At 41.6% G+C, this 19922-nt stretch overlaps 1 protein-coding gene across 10 annotated transcripts in view; it reads right to left on the bottom strand.

Annotated features, from left to right (window-relative positions):
• The window catches only part of RIC8B (RIC8 guanine nucleotide exchange factor B), a 113590-nt gene extending 94487 nt beyond the window's left edge, over positions 1–19103 (bottom strand). For 8 of the 10 annotated variants that reach the window (XR_007717762.1, XR_007717763.1, XM_050748639.1 and 5 more), the window contains exons 1-2: positions 18874–19103; positions 9752–9799 (exon numbers count right to left, since the gene is read on the bottom strand). Coding sequence is in view for 8 of the 10 variants with exons in the window: in XM_050748639.1 (XP_050604596.1) it covers positions 9752–9799; positions 18874–18957 (132 nt within the window). In the remaining 2 variants the exon portion in view is untranslated. Of the gene's footprint in view, positions 1–9751; positions 9800–18274 lie in introns of all 10 variants that reach the window. The other 2 variants (XM_050748646.1, XM_050748647.1) reach the window with 1 other exon arrangement.
• Between the last annotated feature and the right edge of the window lie 819 nt (positions 19104–19922).

The following is a 19922-nucleotide window of genomic DNA, read 5'->3' as shown; positions in this document are numbered from 1 at the left end:
TTTTATTTCAGTTATTGTATTTTATTCAACTCCAGAATGTCTATTTGGCTCTTTTTAAAAATAATTTCTATCTCTGTATTGATTTCTCCATTTTATGTGACTTCATTACATCTGTTACTTCTTTAATCATGGTTTCCTTCAGCTCTCTGAATATATTTATAATGGCTACTTCGAAGTCTTTGTTAAATCCAACATCTGGTCACTCATACAAGCAGTTTTTGGTGCCTGCTTCCCTCCCCCACCCCCACCCCACCCTGTGGAAACTGGACATCTTGTAACAACTCTAGGTATTTGCACTCCCTTCCACCCACCTTCTCCAGGACTTGCTATTGTATTTGTTTATTTGTTTAGTGACTGGCCCAATTATCTTAGCAGTCTATTCTCCCTCTCCTTCCTCAAAGTGTGAAGCCCTGATGTTGCACCTCATGGGGCACACCACTGGGTATGCCCACAGCTGCCCTGGCATGACAGTGGATTTGGCAGGCCCCTCTGACTTTCTCTTTTCCTGACCACACACAGCTGTAATGTGTCACTAATTGCTGGTTGACTGATCAACTGTCTTCAAAAATGTCCTGGGGCAAAAATTGCTCCACAAACAGATCCAGTCTTTTGAAGGGATAGTTTCTCCCAGCTACCATTTTCCTCCTTTCTCTCCTCTAGCAGTCTAGCCCAGTTATCCCATTCCTCCTAGCAAAGTAGCTGGACTTTGGGTTAACCTGTATCTCCAATGACTGTGTTAATGTTACCCCCAAGTGACTTTCATCACAACTTGCACCCTTAGGCATGAACTTCTCCATATTCTGTGCAAATGAAGTCAGTTCCTTTGAGGAGACATTCAGCACTCTCTTTTATAAGGTTTGCTTCTTCCCCTGGACAAAATTTCTGAGCCCTGGTGCTGATGTTGGGGGCAGAGACAATGGTATGCTTCTGTGTGACATCCCCACTTTAGGACTGACAACTCAATTGAAGTAAAGGTACAGCAACCCTAGATCTCCTTGGTTTGCTTTTCCTGGGGTGGAACCACGTTCCACCACCACAATGACTGTGGCCTCAGTATTCTCAGCAGTGCCACACCCAAGGAACAGCTGCTATCCTATGAGGAAGGGCAGAATGGAAGGAGGGAAGACCCACCTCTCAGCTACACTTATCCAGAATTTAGTTTCAGCAACAGGTAGCTGGGGGCAGGATGAGAAATGCCGACATTCTGTCACTCCTGTGAAGACAGCACTCCAACTGGGACTAGAGGGAAAGGAACCCTATATTCTTCCCTGTACCAGTTTGGAGAAGAGTTTCCATCTCACTTAGCCAAGAGAAGAGAGGGAGAACAGGTCTTGGTTCAAATAACACAGACTTTCACTTTCCTTGTTTTTTTTCCTTAGAGATAGGGTCTCACTCTGTCACCCATGCTGGAATGTAGTGGCATGATCATAGCTCACCACAGCGTCAGACTCCTAGACTCAAGCAATCCTCTCTCCTCAAGCCACCCAAGTAGCTGGGATTACAAGCGTGAGACACAGCATCCGGCCTACTTTTCTTACTTTTAGACTTTCTTGAATAGGTGTTTCTTCATTGACTCTATGCCTTTGGGACTATTTCCAGACTTTAAATGGTTGTTTTTAAAAATAATTTTTACCAGTTCCATTAGGGAGTAGATCTGTAGAGGTCCTCACACTGCCATGGCTGGAAGTGGAACTTCTTGATGAAATCTCTATATGAAAAAATGCACCTGAACCTCTAAAGTACAAATCAGAGATAGTATTCTCATTATCCCAGGCAGAAATCTTAAAAAGTGATCCAAAGATCATGTATACACTGCCATACATGTGGCTTACTAAGTCAGGGCTGTCCTGTCCTTGCTTTCTAGATTTACTCCTCCAATGCCATGGCAAAACATCTAAAACTAAAAGTGGAATTTGGAATGAAGTTTAAATTGTTTTTTTGACCTACTGTGAGGCATTCATCCTGCCCTATGATACAACTTAGACCTTCTAAGTCAAATCTTGTGTCAGATTCCAGCTGGAAAGGAACGTTAAAAAGTAAAAGGTATGGAGGCACTTTTGATATTCTGTGCAATTATTTTAAAGACATGAAGATGTTGAAAATTATTGGTTTGTAAGTGAGAACTGTACTTGCACTATGCATCAAAACATTCCCTCAAGCCAAGACATCAAATAAATTTTGAGTCAAATTTGCAAAGCATACAAAGCTTATTTTGTTTTAGTAAAAACTGGAGTGTGACAATTTCAAATGACCAAAATAAGGGCAAAAGGCTTTTAGAACAAGCATCCATTCCTCAAGCTATTCCAAAGCATGGATTCACAGTCTAGGATTAATGATTCTATCTTGGCACATATTCCTTGGGAGAATCTAATATAGAAATTTACCCATTCATTTTCTATAGTCCACAATGGCAAGCCTCGGCATGCATCTATAACTGAGAAAGTGCCAAACCAAACACCATGGACAAAAAGCCAACTTAGGAGCCAAGGCCTAACACAAGGCCAGGAATATAGGATTTACTGAAAAAATATTTGTGGATTACAGAGATCTCTAATATGCTAAATACATTCATGTCTGGGGGAAAAAAAGAAAAAAGTATTTGAAATGGCAGAATGAACTTTTGTGTTACTATATATTTCATTCCATAAACTGGCCCTGCAGATACTACCACCCTAAACTCAGTAAGTTTTTTATGCTCTCCCAAAAGGAATACGTAAGGTAATCAAGAAGGCCAATTTTAGAGAAAATATATGATTTGAAAAAAGAAGTATTAGTCCTTCGCTTACAACTCCAATCACACTATTATAAGAGTATATTGTAATATAATTATATAATGAACCTATGCTTGTATCATTATAATCTATTGTAATATAAAAGAACAGTTTAAAAAACAGAAAAATATCCATAGTAATAACTATTCAGGTGGCTGCCATTTATCTCCTTGTCATCATTTTTTCTTTGTATGGTTTTTATCAGTTTTACATGGCTGTGATCATACTGTATGCATATTTTTGCATTGTATCCTGCTTTTTCAGTGAACAACATGAGCTGTGCTTGGGATTCTGCTTTATAGCTAAAATAATATACAACACAAATCCAAACAATATGTACAAGTCACAGGAATTGTGGCCTCCACTCACTCACCAAGTTCTTTTCATTCATTTAACAAGCATTTATTATAGGTGCCTATTTTGCTGAAAATATAAAGTAAGCCAGAGTTCTTGTCCTCAAAGAGCTTGCAATCTCAACTTGGCAATTACCTTATGGCTTCACAGAAATATGGGCTGTGTGAATTTGAAGGTAATAAACTATGCTTGATATTTGGTTACTTTTAACTTCACTCTTTTGAGGAAAATTACTATATACACAAAGATTTATCTCAGACTATTGAAATTTTCCACATTTGATAAGGTTGTATTCTTACATGCGAAAGAGCTGGAAATCTTTTAATCATTTTATAATATGTCTCTTTCAAAACTGATTGCAATTAGTACTCTTTATTGGTTTTGAGGTCAGTTTTGTTTTAAAGCTTTTCATTTAAGAGCTTTCATTTCCTCAACATGTGAATTTTCAGATTATTCATCATATCCTCCCCCCAATCCTACATATTTGCATGACGTATTTGTTTATGTGCTGGTAGATAATCACAGCCTACCAATTTAGGTACAGAATATAAAGCAAATGCTTCAATAAACACAAGTGCTTATATCTAAGTATACAATGATCCGCATGCACCTGGAACTATTTGCATTATATGCACAAACATTAGCAGTTGTATCTGACTTTCCTTCTCTAGCAAAATTTAAGCACTTCTAGTTGGTAATTTCCTTTGCTATCTTCCAACTTAAGTCTAGTTACCTAAATAGTTTCTCAAAGTATGAAATGAGAGAAAACAAGGTACTGGATCATAATTTCAAGCCTTCTGAAATATATCTCAATGGTAATAAGAGGGAGCTATGGAGCAGTGAGCAGTGAAGGAGCTGCACATAATAGATAATCTGCTGTCTATGTAAGGCTGAACCCACTAGTGGTGTGAGTGTTAGCAAGCTGTCATTCACATGAGCCTCAGTTTCCTTATTCATAAGATAGGAATGGTGATATTCTTATCATACTTACAGCACTACCGGTAAGAAGCAAATCTTTGTAAAACTGCAAAACACTATATAAGTGTCAGGAATTAGGTCTAAGGATCATTAATTTATAATTATCTCCCCAAAAGCATAGAATAATCAAGTTTTTTTTTTTTTTTTTTTTGAAGGGCACTGTTACCTTACACTTACTTCTAAGTTGTCACAAATATTTTTCATATAAGGGGGGGTAGTGTTTTTCAAAGAGATAGCAATGTAGTTTACCAAAAAAAAATGTCCTGTTGTTACTAAGTAGTTGTTGGCATAGAGCTCCAAAAACACATTTAGGAAAGAGAACTAGGGGAGTGATATGGTTTGGCTGTGTCCCCACCCAAATCTCATCTTAAATTGTACTCCCCTAATTCCCACATGTTGCGGGAGGCACCAGGTGGGAGATAATTTGAATCATGGGGGCGGCTTCCCCCAAACTGTTCTTGTGGTAATAAACCCATCTCATGAAAGCTGATGGGTTTATCTCATTCTCTCTTGCCGCCACCATGTAAGAAGTACCTTTTGCCTCCCACCATAACTTTAAGGCCTCCCCAGTCATGTGGAATTTTAAATCCAATTAAATTGCTTTTTCTTCCCAGTCTTGGGTATGTCTTTATTAGCAGTGTGAAAATGGACTAATATGTTAAGTTGGTACCAGTAGAGTGGGGTGTTGCTGAAAAGATACCCGAAAATATGGAAGCAATTTTGGAACTAGGTATCATCAGGCAGAGGCTGGAAGAGTTTGGAGGGCTCAGAAGACAGGAAAATGTGGGAAAGTCTGGAACCTCCTAGAGACTTGTTGAATGGCTTTGACAAAAATATTGATAGTGATAAGAATAAGGTCCAGGATGAGGTGGTCTCAGATAGAGATGAGGAACTTGTCGGGAAGTGGACCAAAGGAGACTCTTGTCATGTTTTAGCAAAGGGACTGGCGGGATTTTGCCCCTGCCCTAGAGATTTGTGGAACTTCGAACTTGAGAGAGATGATTTAGGATATCTGCAAAAGAAATTTCTAAGCAGCAACGCATTCAAGAGGTGACTTGGGTGCTGTTAAAAGCATTCCACTTTAAAAGGGAAACAGATTATAAAAATTTAGAAAATTTGTAGCCTGATGATGCAGTAGAAAAGACAAACCCATTTTCTGAGGAGAAATTCAAGCTGGAGCCAAATGTTAATCCCCAAGACAATGGGGAAAACGTCTCCAGGGCATGTCATAGGTCTTCATGCAGACCCTCCCATTACAGACCTGGAAGCCTAGGAGGGAAAAATGGTTTCATGGGCTGGGCCCAGTGTCCCCATGCTGTATGCAGCCTAGGGACTTGGTTCCCTGAGTCCCAGATGCTCCAGCCATTGCTAAAAGGGCTAAGGCACAGCTCAGCTCATGGTTTCAGGGGATGCAAGCCCCAAACCTTGGCAGCTTCCAGTGGTGTTGAGTCTGTGGGTGCACAGAAGTCAAGAATTGAGGTTTGGGAACCTCCACCTAGATTTCAGAAGATGTATAGGAAGGCCTGGATGCCCAGGCAAAAGTTTGCTGCAGGGGCAGGGCCCTCATGGAGAACCTCTTGTTAGGGCAGTGCATAAGGGAAATGTGGGTTCAGAGCCCCCACACAGAGTCCCTACTGGGACACTGCCTAGTAGAGCTGTGAGAAGAGGGCCACCATCCTCCAGACCCCAGAATGGTAGATCACTGACAGCTTGCACCGTGCACCTGGAAGAGCCACAGACACTGAACACCAGCCTGTGAAAGCAGTCAGGTGTGGAGCTATACCCTGCAAAGCCACAGGCGCGGAGCTGCCCAAGACTATGGCAACCTACCTCTTGAATCAGCATGACCTGGATGTGAGACACGAAGTCAAAGGAGATCATTTTGGAGCTTTAGAATTTTACTACCTTGCTGGATTTCAGACTTGCATGGGCCCTGTAACCTCTTTGTTTTGGTCAATTTCTCCCATTTGGAATGGCTGTACTTACCCAATGCCTGTACCCCCATTGTATCTAGGAAGTAACTAGTTTGCTTTTGATTTTACGGGCTCATAGGCAAAAGGGACTTGCCTTGTCTCAGATGAGACTTTAGACTGCGGACTTTTGGGTTAACACTGAAATGAGTTAAGACTTTGCGGGACTGTTGGAAAGGTGTAATTGGTTTTGAAATGTGAGAACATGAGATTTGGAGGGGCCAGTGACAGAATGATATGGTTTGGCTCTGTGTCCTCACCCAAACTTCATCTTGAACTGTACTCCCATAATTCCCACGTATTGTGGGAGGAGCATGGTGGGAGATAATCTGAATCATGGGGAGGTTCCCCCATACTGTTCTTGTGGTAGTGAATAAGTCTCACAAGATCTGATGGGCTTATCAGGGGTTTCCACTTTTGCATCTTCCTCATTTTTTTCTCTTGCCGCCACCATGTAAGCAGTGCCTTCCACCTCCCACCATGATTCTGAGGCCTCCCCAGCCACGTGCAATTCTAAGTCCAGTTAAACCTCTTTTTCTTTCCAGTCTCAGGTACATCTTAATCAGCAGTGTGAAAATGAATACAGGGAGCAAACGAATTGGGCAGTAATGTGAGTTCTTTTATTTTCTGAGTAGGCTTAAGGTACAGAAATGCCTATAATTCTCTATGTCTCTCCATTAAGAACTTGAAAAGCTTATTAAGGTATACATCCTTCTGAGCTGTGCAATAGTTCTGATGTTGAAGTCTAAAAAGAGTCTTAGGCATGAAAGAGTCACAAATGGTTTTAACCCCTGGAGACTTCACAGAAATGGATTTGTTTGCCGATGTTTTCCCATTAATGAAGATTACCTGGCTAGGTCCCTAATGACATTTGTTTATAACAGACCTCCCAGGAAGCAGAAACCTACACACTATAACTGGTAATAAGCACTATACAGTAGTTACTCTCTCCAGAAATCTAAAACTCAGAAAAAGACAGTACTTTGAAAATGTTAGTTTTTTCTACTACCCTATTGGAAATAAACACATTGTATTAATAACTGTGTAAGAAATTTCTCCCTTTCACCTGAAATTTATATGGGGTAGGAGACTCTGTCTTAATATACTTATTTTGACCAGTAAAAGCACTACCAAAGACTCTAATGTCAGATTTCTAAGGCACCATGAATCTATGGATATAGTATGGATTTTCCCAATGAAATTAAATAGCAGCTGGCTTCCTAGCCTGAATACTTATCATGAATTTGTCAAACAACATGTTCTTTTTAACACCTTGCTTCTTTTTTTTTTTCACTCTCTCATTAGCACATACAGTGAATCTCTTTTTTACTACATCATAATATTCCATAATGTAAATGAGCCATAGTTTCTTTAAACACTCCTTAAATGCTGGACACTTGTTTCCAATCTTTTGCTATTATGTACAATGTTTCAACGAATAACTTTGCTTACTTAGGGTTCAATCTATCTGCAGAATAGATTTCTAAAAGAGACACTGCTTGGTGAAAGAGTAAAATGCATCTGTAATTTTGGTAGACACTGACAGTTTCTTCTCCATAGGGACTGTGCCATTTTGGACTCCCATCAGATATATGAGTATTTATTTCCTAAAGACCATCTATAAAAATACACACTGGGCTGAACGTGGTGGCTCACACCTGTGATCCTAGGACTGTAGGAGGTCGAAGTGGGAGGATCCCTTGAGGCCAGCCTGAGCAACAGAATGAGAGCCTGTCTCTACAAAAAACTGAAAAATTAGCTGGGCATGGTGGCACGTACCTGTATTCCTAGCTACTCAGGAGCCTAAGGCAGGAGGATACTTAAGCCCAAGAGTGTTACAGTGGACCATGATCATGCCACTGCACTTCAGCCTGGGCAACGAAACAAGATCCTGTCTCTGATTAATTTATATACTTTATACACACACACACACACACACAGAGACATAGAATACACATGCCTGGAGCTCACCTCCCAAATCCTCACTCAGTAGATAAGAGATTGGGCCTGAGCAGGGCTATTTTGAAAAAGCTCTCCAAAGAGCATATCCCTGGTTGAGAATCCCTGTTGTAAAAGGTATTCTAGTCTTGGTTACATTGTTCAAATTCAAAAGAAAGTCAGAGTTAAACCTTAATCTACAAAATTTATATTCCATGGTCACTCATCCAATAAATATTTTCTGAGTGCCTATTATGTGCTGGGCACTCCAAATGTCAAGTGTATAAAGATACCAGTGTCTAACATCAACAGATATATAATTAAGAAACAAGGCATAAATATTAATGTTAGAGATTTATACAGAGTATTATGAGAATATTGAAGAGGTACTTCACCTTAACTGGAATGTCAAAGGAGGCTTGTTGAAGGAGGTGCCCCTGAGGTGAGTAGGGATTCACCAGGTGAGAAAAAGAAGAGGTGTACAAGAGGTAGAGAGCATTCTAGGTAGAAAACAATATACTGCAAAAGTAGTAAGCAAGAAACAGAAGGGATGCGGATGTGTGTGTAACTGGAAACATTTTCTAGTCCTAAAACATAAAATACAAGGGAGAGAAAAGAAATAAGCTGTGAAAGTAGGCATATAGCAGATCACTGAGCACCCAGCATGTCATGTTAAGAAGCTTGACGTTTATTCTGTAGGCAAAGAAAGTCACTGAAGGGATAGATGAAGGGTTTTAAGGCTAAGGATGACATGGTCAGATTGCTATTTTAGATTTATGGATGCCAATCTATTAGAAAAGCACGTAATTGGAAAATGAAAGAATAGTCAGGAAACTGATGCAGTAATCAGATGTAGGCCTGAATTAGGGCAGAGGTTAAGGAGAAAATGGATGGAAGAAATCTGAAAAGGTAAAATGAGCAGGACACTGATATTAGATATGGGGATACAGGTGAACGGAGGAGTGATTTCAAGGCACTGTCAACCCAATATTCGCAAAATACTGAATTTAAGCTATTTTTCTAGCAGCAGTGATAGATTTACACTCATTCAGTCATACTGTCTTGTTTGATTTTGGCATTTGTATGGCCAAGGATAGATGTATGGAGTACAGCAAGACACAAAAGCAGGGCCGGGCATGGTAGCTCACACCTGTAATCCCAGCACGTTGGGAGGTTAAGGCAGGAGGATCACTTAAGGCCAGAAGTTCAAGAGACCAGAATGGGCAACATGATGAGACCCCAACTCTACAAAAAATTTAAAGATGGGCATGGTGGTGTGTGCCTGTAGTTCTAGCTACTGGGAGGCTGAGGCAGGAGGACTGCTTGAGCCCAGGAGTCTGGGGTTACAGTGAGCCACTGCACTCCAACCTGGGTGACAGAGTGAGACCTTGTCTCAAGCTAAGCTTTACAATATTAGCAATGGATTTTGGGCAACGTGGAGCCTTGCCACTAAACAGTCAGTCTTTGGGAGTGAGTAGATCTGGGGGGAGTCTCCTCTGAATCCCTCCACTCCTGATTTATACAAGTGTAAATAGTCCTGTGAGGACAAAGGAGGAAAGAGTTACATGTAACCCAAACTAAACCTAACCTAACCTTTCTTCTCAGGGTTCCTAAAAACAAAATGAAGGGAAACAAGAAACCAATCAATAACCATCAGATGAAAACATGACCACTGCTTAGAAAGTCCATGAATGAAATACACACACACATAAACATTCACAGAGTAACACCAAGGCTTACCTTTCTTTTATCTTCATCTGTTGATTCAAATTTGAAAGTAGCCCTATGCTGAGGGGGGAAAAAAGGGAAACAATGTCATTTTAAATACATGTATTTTTTAATTTTGGCTATGTTTAATAGTATCTAAAATAATGTCCCTGTAAAAAATGTTGCCTTCCCATATCTCAATATTCTTATTAAAGTAAGGGAGACAGGCATGTAAACAAATAGTTATAAAGCAGTGTGAAAAGACTACAGCAGAAATATACACAAAGGAGCACAGCGAACCAAGCCACTAACTGCCCAGGAAAATCCGGAATGGCTTTCACAGAATACAGAATATTTGTGCTGGATCTCGAGGGATAAACAGGAGTTTGCCAGAGGCAAATGGAATGCAATCCAGGAACAAAAACAAAGGCTCGAATGTGTGAAACTATATTATATATTTGTGAAATAAGCAACTTTGTGAGACTGGAACACAGGACATATGTTTGGGGTGGGGCATGGAGGAAGATGAGAATGGAAAAGCAGACTGGACGGTGATTTGGAAGGGCCTTCCAACGTTGCTGAGTTTATACTTTCTTTTTCATATGCAATAAGAAATCATCAGAGAATTGTGGATAGGGAAGACTTGATAGTTCGATATTTCAGAAAAATAGTTCAATAAGAATAAGAGTTTAAATCATGGTGGCTCTACCGCTTACTAGCTGTGACCCTGAGCAAGTAAACTCTCTGGAACCGGGCTTCTCATCTGAAAACAGGGGGTACCTAGTTCACAGAGAGATCGTGACAGTTAAAAAAGCTAAGGCATGTATATAAAGCACGATCTCATTGCTGGCAAGTAGGAATACTCAGTAAATATTCGGGTTATAATGATGATGATGCCAATGATTATGAGGAAAAAATAACTAGAACGGCAGAGAGTGTCATGACTCTTCTGCAATGATTGGCAATACTATATTTTCTACTCTGTAGCTGAAGTAAAGGAGAATAGAAGACAGAATAAGTTGGCTTGCCCATGATCACAGAAAGAACAGTGGTACCCCAAAAATAGAGCGCAGAATTCCTCATTCTCCTCTGAAGTTTTATTCAGGAGAACTGAGTACTCTTAAGAATTCTAAGCCTTCCTACTAAAAAAAAAAATCTCCACCGAAAATCTCTCTACTTCTTTTTTCTTTCTCTCATTAGCCACATTGACAAATATTTACTGGCAACCCACCAGGAGTGAAGTACACTAAGTACTAAAGATATCATCATTACAGGTGGTTCTGTGTTGACATCTTTGTAGAAGCAGCAATTTTTTAAATTAAAGAAGATGGAGAAATGTTGGCAGAAAAGAAGTTCTGAATGTAAGAAATGATCAGAGGGAAGACTCAGAGGTAGGAGACAGTGGCTATTTGAGGGAGGGAGGCTGCCTCGAATATGGATACAAAACAATTAAAATGAATGAAGTCAGGTGGTAAGGGCATGGATTTTAAAATTTATACCTGAACTGGCAAATAGGTGACAGGCAACCAGGGGAAGACTATGACGGAGGTGTGACCAGCATTCTGGAAGAACATTTCAGGCAGTAGCTCACAGGCCAGATTAAAGGAAAGCAAGACTAAGGACATAATGCCCTGTGAAGAATGGACATCAATAATCCAGGCATGATACTCCTGGTGGCAGTATAAACTGACATAAATCTTAAAAGAGAAAGTGATTTGGCAACAACACATATTACAAGCCATAAAAATATTCATACTCTTTGACCCAGAACTCCTACTCCTAGGAATTTATCCTACTGATCTAGAAGGAGAGAATAATTATATGTGTATCACTGCAGTGTCATCCAATATTGTGGAGGAAAAAAACCGAGAACTGGAATAACCAACAGGAGACTGACGGAATGTTGTGCATGTGACAATATTCTATTATACATATTATATTCACCTGACAAAATATTATGTACCAATTTTTTAAAAAGAAGACTCATTGTTGGTATATTGTTTTCATAATTAAAAAAATAAAATGGATAAGTATGAATAAAGAGTAAGAAAAAGAAGGAAGGAGGAGAGGAAAGAAAGATTGCAAATCTGAGGGCCATACTTAGAAATGTATAGACCTGAGGTTTAGTGAAAATTAACATTAGACTTAAAAGTGCCAGATTATCAGATTAAAGTTGTAAACTAAAGTTTCATAAAGGTTCAATACAAATGAAAATAATTGTACTAAGAAACCAAGAAAGCCTATTTTTTTGCCATTATAAGTAAAATGCTAATTCCATAAATTATCTGGAATAAATGTACCTACCTGTTAATATATATAATGGTTCTTCTAAACTTTTTTTTGGCATTTATGGTAAGGGGACAGAAAAATAAATTGTCTTTTGGAAAGACACTCAGTAAGTTATAAAAGTGTCTTTTATACAGTTCCTATGTAGAATTAATCTTTTAAGGTGGGAATTCAGAACAGTACCAAGGTCTAATTATTCTGTTGCTCTTAATTAGAAAATATAATGGTATGTGAGGCACTACAAATTGAATCTGGAATGTGCCAATCTATTCAGAAGCTCAAACCTCTAAGACTGTTTGGATCCAATAGATGTTGGCTTCTATAAACCTGGGTTCTTTTATCCAACTTAGATCATACTTAATTTATTCAGTACCCCATCTTTATTCTCTCCCCTTTCTAAGGCTGAAATGGGGAAAAAGAAAACAAGCATTTCCAGCTGTACATGTATTTCCTAGCCAAGACTCGGCCATCTCACCTTCTTTACATGCTTAATTTCCAGAGAAAAAGGAGCAAAAAAAATCAAATATAAAGAGTTAAACTGGTTGGGCATGGTGGCTCACACCTGTAATCCTAACACTTTGGGGGGCCGAGGTGGACAGATGGCTTGAGCCCAGGAGTTTGAGATCAGCCTGGGCAACACGGCAAAACCCCATTTCAAAAAAAAAAAAAAAAGAGTTAAACCATTGTTCAATTTAGAGACCAAGCAAGCTAACAACTCAGTGACACACCAGACTCATTATGACTCTCACCGCAGGTTTCATACCCTATGAATCAGCTCTAAAAAGCTCAGGATCAGGAGTCGGACAACCTTGAGTTTGAGTCCAGTCTTACTGCTTACTAAAAGTGTAAACTTGGCCAAGTTATTCAACTTTACTACCTATATCAAGTTTTCCTTATCTTTTTATAAGCATGGCACCTTGCACATAGTAGTGTTCAATGGCTACTACTGTTATTGTTGAATAACCTATGGTGTGGTGTCTGGCCAAATATTGACCTATTAGAGAGCTAGGAGTAATTTCATAGATTTCTAAAGATACACTCAAACAGTACTACTACACGGGAATAAACCTAATTGGGGTGGTGTGTGTTGTGCTGTTTCATGAACAGAGATTGCTTCTATAACTAAAAATCAGAAACAGATTAGATAACATAATCTGGACATAGGAACAAAGTATAACAAAGGAACAGCCCACTAAACATGCTTCTCTGCAAAAACCCACAGAGTGAACTCAAAGAGTCAGAGCTCAACTTCCAAAGTAGAAAACAAAAAGTCCTCTTACATGGTCCTGGATATTTACATATTTTATTCAAATGTAGAGGCTATATTTATAGAACTGTCCCAATATTAGGTTTCTATCAATCAGGTTCTTCTAGCACATGAATTAAGACCTCACTGCAAGCAGTCTTGTTTTCTTCTCCTATGAGGACTACTACTAGAGACCTAGCTAGCTGTCTGTATCTTAAATACCTTTCATTTGGCCAAAAACTTGCCATACTTCAAAACTGGAATCCTGTTGGAATTTGCTATGTATGCAGTAATCATACGTCCAGGTGGCCTGTAGGGCCACCAAGCCACCTCTCTGGTTATCATCATAGTTGATGAGTCATCTATTAAACGAGGGGGTTGGGCCCTATTAACTTTGAGTTTCCTCTAACATAAAATATCCTGTGATGTAAGGAATCCAGGTATGGAGGTATGATACTACTCCATACCTCAGGGCCCTTAGTCACAGTTGGTTGTTGATAATCATGATAATGGTGGCAACTAATCTCTCTACTAAATCTGTTATTAGAGAAGGCCTGAGGTCTGGGCACTGTGCCTCACGCCTGTAATCTCAACACTTTGGGAGGCTGAGGCCCAGAAGTTCAAGACCAGCCTCCAGCCTAGGCAACATGGTGAGATCCCCATCCCTAGAAAAAAAAAGAACAGGCCTGTGGGGAGCAAGAGCTTGAACAGTCTAGACTAGAATGATACATACTTCCCCAAATTAACAGTTCATTCTATAACTAAAGTGGAGGTGATTAGGACTCAACAGTAGCCAAAGGATTCTGTATCTGTGGATTCAACCAATCATGGCTTGAAAATATTTGGGAAAAAAAAAATTGTGCCTGTGTTGAACAAGTGCAGGCTTTTTTTTCCTTGGCATTATTCCCTAAATAATACAGTACAACTATCTGTATAGCATTCACATTGTATTATGTATTATAAGTAATCTAGAGATTATTTAAAGTATATACGAGAGGCCAGGCACAGTGGCTCACGCCTGTAATCCCAACACTTTGGGAGGCCCAGGTGAGCGGATCACTTGAGATCAGGAGTTCACCACCAGCCTGGCCAACATGGTGAAACTCTGTCTCCACTAAAAGTACAAAAATTAGCCAGGCATGGTGGCGCACATCTGTAGTCCCAGCTACTCGGGAAGCTGAGGCAAGAGAATCACTTGAACCTGGGAGGCAGAGGTTGCAGTTAGCCGACATCAAGCTACTGCACTCCAGCCTGGGCGACAGAGCAAGACTCTGTCTCCAAAAAAAAAAAAAAAGTATATAGGAGGATATGTCCAGCCGGGCTCAGTGGCTCACGCCTGTAATCCCAGCACTTTGGGAGGCCAAGGCGGGCAGATCACCTGAGGTTGGGAATTCGAGACCAGCCTGACCAACATGGAGAAACCCTGTCTCCACTAAAAATACAAAATTAGCCGGGCATGGTGGTGCATGCCTGTAATCCCAGCTTCTCAGCAGGCTGAAACAAGAGAATCACTTGAACCCAGGAGGCGGAAGTTGTGGTGAGCCAAGATCGCGCCATTGCACTCCAGCCTGGGCAACAAGAGCAAAACTCCATCTCAAAAAGAAAAAAAAAAAGGAAGGTGTGCCCAGATTATATGCAAATACTATAGTGTTTTTTATCAGGGACTAAAGCATTCAAAGATTTTGGTATTGACAAGATTCTGGTATGCACAGGAGATCCTGGAAGCAATCCCCTTTGGATATTGAGGAATAACTGTAGTACACCACTCCTGAAAAAGAAACTTTTTCTGTGCTCAAAAACACAGAAGAGACAGGGTAAAGGCAACATAGCCCTGCAAAAAGATCCCTGGATATGGAATCTGAAGACCAGGTTGCCATTTCCTAGGAATTAATATAAGATGACACACGAAATGTGAAAATGCTTGGGATAATACATAGCACATAGCAGGTACTCAATAAATGTTAACAGGTGAATTTAGAGAGAAAAACAACTAACTGCTCCACCCATTAAACAAACAAACAAACAAACAAAAACACTTGCCTATGCTGAGACCTATGCTCTGTTATGCCCTTGACAAACAGACAAGTTTCATTCTTTCCGGGATAGATAGATCTTTCCTCTCTCCAAGATAACAAAGGTCGGTGAATGAAGCAAGAAGGTTTGGAAATGAGAGTCTATATATATAACACAGTAGAAATTAGATGTTTCCTGGAGCCCGACAGGTATCTCGGAAAGTGGTACAAAGTATTTTGCTACCCATTAGAAAAAGAAGGGAAAGAATGGAGCATTATTTCCAAATTTTAATATTGTGCTATGCCAACTCATGCCACGTTTAATTTTTTTGTTCAAAGCTAACAGTTACGGAGTGCCTCCTCAGTGGCAGGCACTGTTCTGTATGCTTTACACATGTAACTCATTTAATCCTGATAACAAGCCTATGATATAGTTACTATTATTATCTCCATTTGGCAGATGAGGAAACTAAGCCACAGCAAAGTTAAGTAACTCATCTTAGGGCCACACAAGCCATTAAGTTGAGGATCAGTGGCCAAGCTGGCTCTGGCCACACCTTTTAGGTACCCTGGTTATTATAACTGTAACTTACTGAGTGCTTCCTAGCTGCATTGTGCCCAGTGTTGGCATTACATTTCATTTAATGTAATCCTCACGATAATTTAAGAGAATGGTGATATTATCCCTATTTTACAGATAAGGCAACTGAGATTCACAGGCTTAATATAATTTATCCATAGTCATAAAGCTAATAAATGGCAGAGTTGGGATTTGAACCAAGTTTATCTGATGCCAAATCCCACCACCTTTCCACTATATTTGACTGCCTCCTTTCAAGGACTAGCTTTATTAGAGGAATAAGGTAGCACAAAGAACCTCTCCACTACTCTCCCAAACAATGAACCAGTCTCCGTCTACAGCATTCATTTCTCTCTGTTGGACTCCTCAATGCCCTGTGATCACCTCATAATCCAAACATTTCTCAAATCCGTTTTTCCAGACAAGGAAACTCAAGTATATGGTACCCAACTATTTTTTTGAGGGTTCCAAATTCCATATACCACAGAGCTGGGCAATTTAAATCCACCTCCCCATTCTTACTGCCTGAACCACTGTGATCATACATTCACTTCCCATTCATCTGCTCTCAAAATCTCTCCCTTTGAGGGGCACAACCTCACTGCAGTATGATGCTCAGCCATTTTCTTTGTACTATAATCAGCCCTACTATACTGGCCCTACTATAGTCAGTATTAAATATGAGAGATTTCTGGCCAGGCACGGTAGCTTACACCTATAATCCCAGCACTCTGGGAGGCCAAGGTGAGAGCATTGCTTGAGCCTAGCAGTTTGAGAGCAGCCTGGGCAACATAGTGAGACCCCATCTCTACAAAAAATGAATTTAAAAAGTTAGCCCAGTGCTGTGGCACACACCTGTAGTCCAGCTACGTGGGAGGGGCAGCGGGGAGGAGATGGACGCTGCAGCGAGCCATGATCACACCAGTGCACTCCAGCCTGGGCGACAGATACAGACCCTATCTCCAAAAAGGAAAAAGAAGGGAGTGCTTTCTTCTGAAAGAGCTAACTGACCCAATTCACATCTAGTCAGAGCACTCTCAGGCTTGATCCTAAAATTACAAGTGTTTGGGAATTTTCTGAAACACTTCAGATACCACCTTAAGCAAGACACACCATGCAAAACAACCTTAAAAACATTCGCAATACAAAAGGGGAGCTGGAGATGTTCAGGTTTTAAGCTCTGACAGCACCTGGCCAGGAGTGGTAAGCAGATACCAATCTGGAGGGAGACCAACGAGAAGAGATAAATTGGAGGAAGCAAATCTGGAATCTAATTAGTTTAGCCATAAAGGGAAGGAGAAATATTAAAGAAGGTGATTATATCCAGTTGAAGGTTTTTCCTCCTTCCTCCCCACAGAAACAAATTCCTATTTATTGCTGGGTATCTGGCATATAATAAGTGCTAAATAAACATTAGTTGATTCAACAAATGGCCAAGTTCTCTGTTGTATTTCTTGCTTCTGAAAATCAGTTTGAAGCTGCCTCATGCCTTTTCTGGAAAGCAGTAATAAATCGAGTTAAATCATTATAATCTCCACAATACGTACAACTATGCATTAAATGAGTTATTCCTAAATTAGGCAGACATGTTCAACAGTAAAGCATATCAGAAAGTGAGGGAGCTAAGATATGAATAGAGAGAACCTGTGTATCCTCCCAAGGAAAGCAACACAGTACGGTAGAAAGAGCGCTGGACTTGGAGTTGGACCACCTAAATTCAAATCTCAGCTCTATCTCTCAGGGGCTGTGTGGACTTGGGACCACATTATCATCCTAAATTTTATCATTTGTGAATTGGGGAATACCATCACTCTCCTCACAGAATTGTTGGGAAGATTAAACGGGAATTCAGCCGCCAGCATGCCATTTCTGCCCCGGGTGGAAAAGATTCAAAAATAAGACACAAATTGTCAATAATACAAAGTGGATGGATGCTGTGGCGGGCACAAAGCAAACACTGAAGGGGAGATGATGTACGGGGGCAAAGGAAAGAAAAACATTAACAGTTAGGTTGTGACTTAGTGTTGGGTTTGTTTTCACAGAAGGGAGTCGCCAGTCATTCCTATAAAGCAGTCTTCTAAACCAAAGGATAAAGGTGTGGCAGGCTATCTTTTGAAGTAAGCATGTAAAATTCCTGGAAGGAAAAGTAATGAAGAGCTAACGGTTCTTAGAAAGAGGTTCAGAGAAGTGACTGGGATTTATAATAAGATACTTTTTTACAGCAGAGTTGTAAAGTGGAAAGAACTAAACTGGAATACCAGCTCCAAGTATGACCTTGGGCAAATTATTTAACCAATCTAGAGTCTCAATTGCAAAATGCAGATAATACCTCACAGGATTGCTGTAAGATTAAATGAGATAATGGATAGGAAAGCTGTTAATGCGATACAAATAGTAGGTATCATTAGGAGTTACATTCTCCACCCACTTACAACATTATATGTCCATGACCTTGGGCGTGATTTCAGCTCTTTGCACCTCGGTTTCCTCATCTATAAAATGGGGAGGATGATACCATCTACCCTATAAACACTGTGAGGATCAAAGGAGACCACAGATGAGACATCAATGCCTTGAAAACCGTACAGTGCAAAAGGTATAGAAAGAACTGCCATCGTTGCTGATACGTTTTATACATGTCAAGGGCCGTGTTTATGCAGGGAAGCATGTATTTTTATACCGTACAGGTGAGGAAGCCTCGCATGCATTTATGCATCCAGGAGTGAGGCACGGGGCACAGATGCACATCTATGGATTCCGGGGGTGTGACTTGCACGCTTGAGAGGAGGACCGGAGGTCAAGCTGCTGGGCCAGGAATCAGAGGAGTGAGCGCTAGAGTGGGGATAGTGGGATGCAGGATGCACGGATGGAAAAGGCTGGGGGCACAAACACGCATGCCCAAGCCGGAAACGTTTTCGGGGGAGAGCAATGCGCATCCCCGGAATGAAGGGGGTGGGGAAGGATGCGATGTGCAAGCACGGAGGGCGGCCCGGGGGTGCGATACCGCACGCCCGGAGCCAGGACTCTTTACCTTGTCGCTGTAATCCCTCAGGACCCGCTCGATAGCCCCCGCTTCGCCGGCCCGGACGATGTAGAGGGCGCGCTCCTCATCCATGGCCGCAGGTGCGGGGGAGCCGCGGCCGCTCTGCGCGCCCAAGCCGCTGCCTCCAGGTAAACGCCTCGCGCCCCCGCTCGCTCCTTCCCAGCTTCCTTCCTTCCCTCCTTCCCTCCCTCCCTCCTGCCTCCAACCCGCCAGCCTCCGCCCGGGCCGGCCCGACGTCACCGCCCCTCAACTTTCACCCCGCGACGTCACCGCTCCCCCAGCAACCGGCGCCTCACGGCCGCCCCCGACAAGGCCCAGGACTTGGTCGAGGCCTGGCTAGCGGACCGAGGCGGAGTCAGGCCCAAGGTCCTGCTTGCTCTCCTGCCTCTCCCTCCCTCGGAGAAGTGTCCAGTCTTTTAAGGGGGGTTTCACAGACTGAACCGTTCTTTCCTGACCCTCCTCTATGAATCATTCTCAGCGGACAAGAGCAACCCGGCTCTTCCCCGCCCATCTATGAACCAGCCGCTAAATGGACTGCAATTCCCTGCATGCAATGGGGTTATCCCGCTCTTCCATCTAATTTACTGGAGTGCCGAATGGCATGCTGGGATTAGTAGTCATCCAGCCGGAAAGACTTCCCGCCAAGGGCATGCTGGGAACTGTGGTACTGCGAAGGCCGGAAACGGGAGTCTGGCGGCCGCCTGAGGCCAGCGGCGGGGAGACCGTTAGAGGGAGGGTGTAAGCCTCTGCTTCGGTGTAGTCCCTTACACCGCTGACTCTCCTGCTCCAGCCTTGGCTGCCGGGGCTGGCTGGACTGGCTGGCGGTCGCGGAAACTGCCATGCCTTGGTGGGAACTGTCAAGCACCGGTTTAATTCCCTTTTCTCATTTAGCGGTTTCGTTCTCGGAAATTCCTTCCACCCTTGTTTGCATTCTTGTTATTTACTCAGCTACAGTAATGTGGGAAATAATCGAAGGCAGTTATCTGTATAAAAGAGGACTCGGCGATTTTCTGCCTTAATACTAATCTCTAGCATGC

The sequence above is a fragment of the Macaca thibetana genome, chromosome 11, assembly GCF_024542745.1.
Source record: "Macaca thibetana thibetana isolate TM-01 chromosome 11, ASM2454274v1, whole genome shotgun sequence".
NCBI classification, from domain to species: Eukaryota; Metazoa; Chordata; class Mammalia; order Primates; family Cercopithecidae; genus Macaca; species Macaca thibetana.
This window is presented reverse-complemented; position numbering and strand designations above follow the sequence as displayed.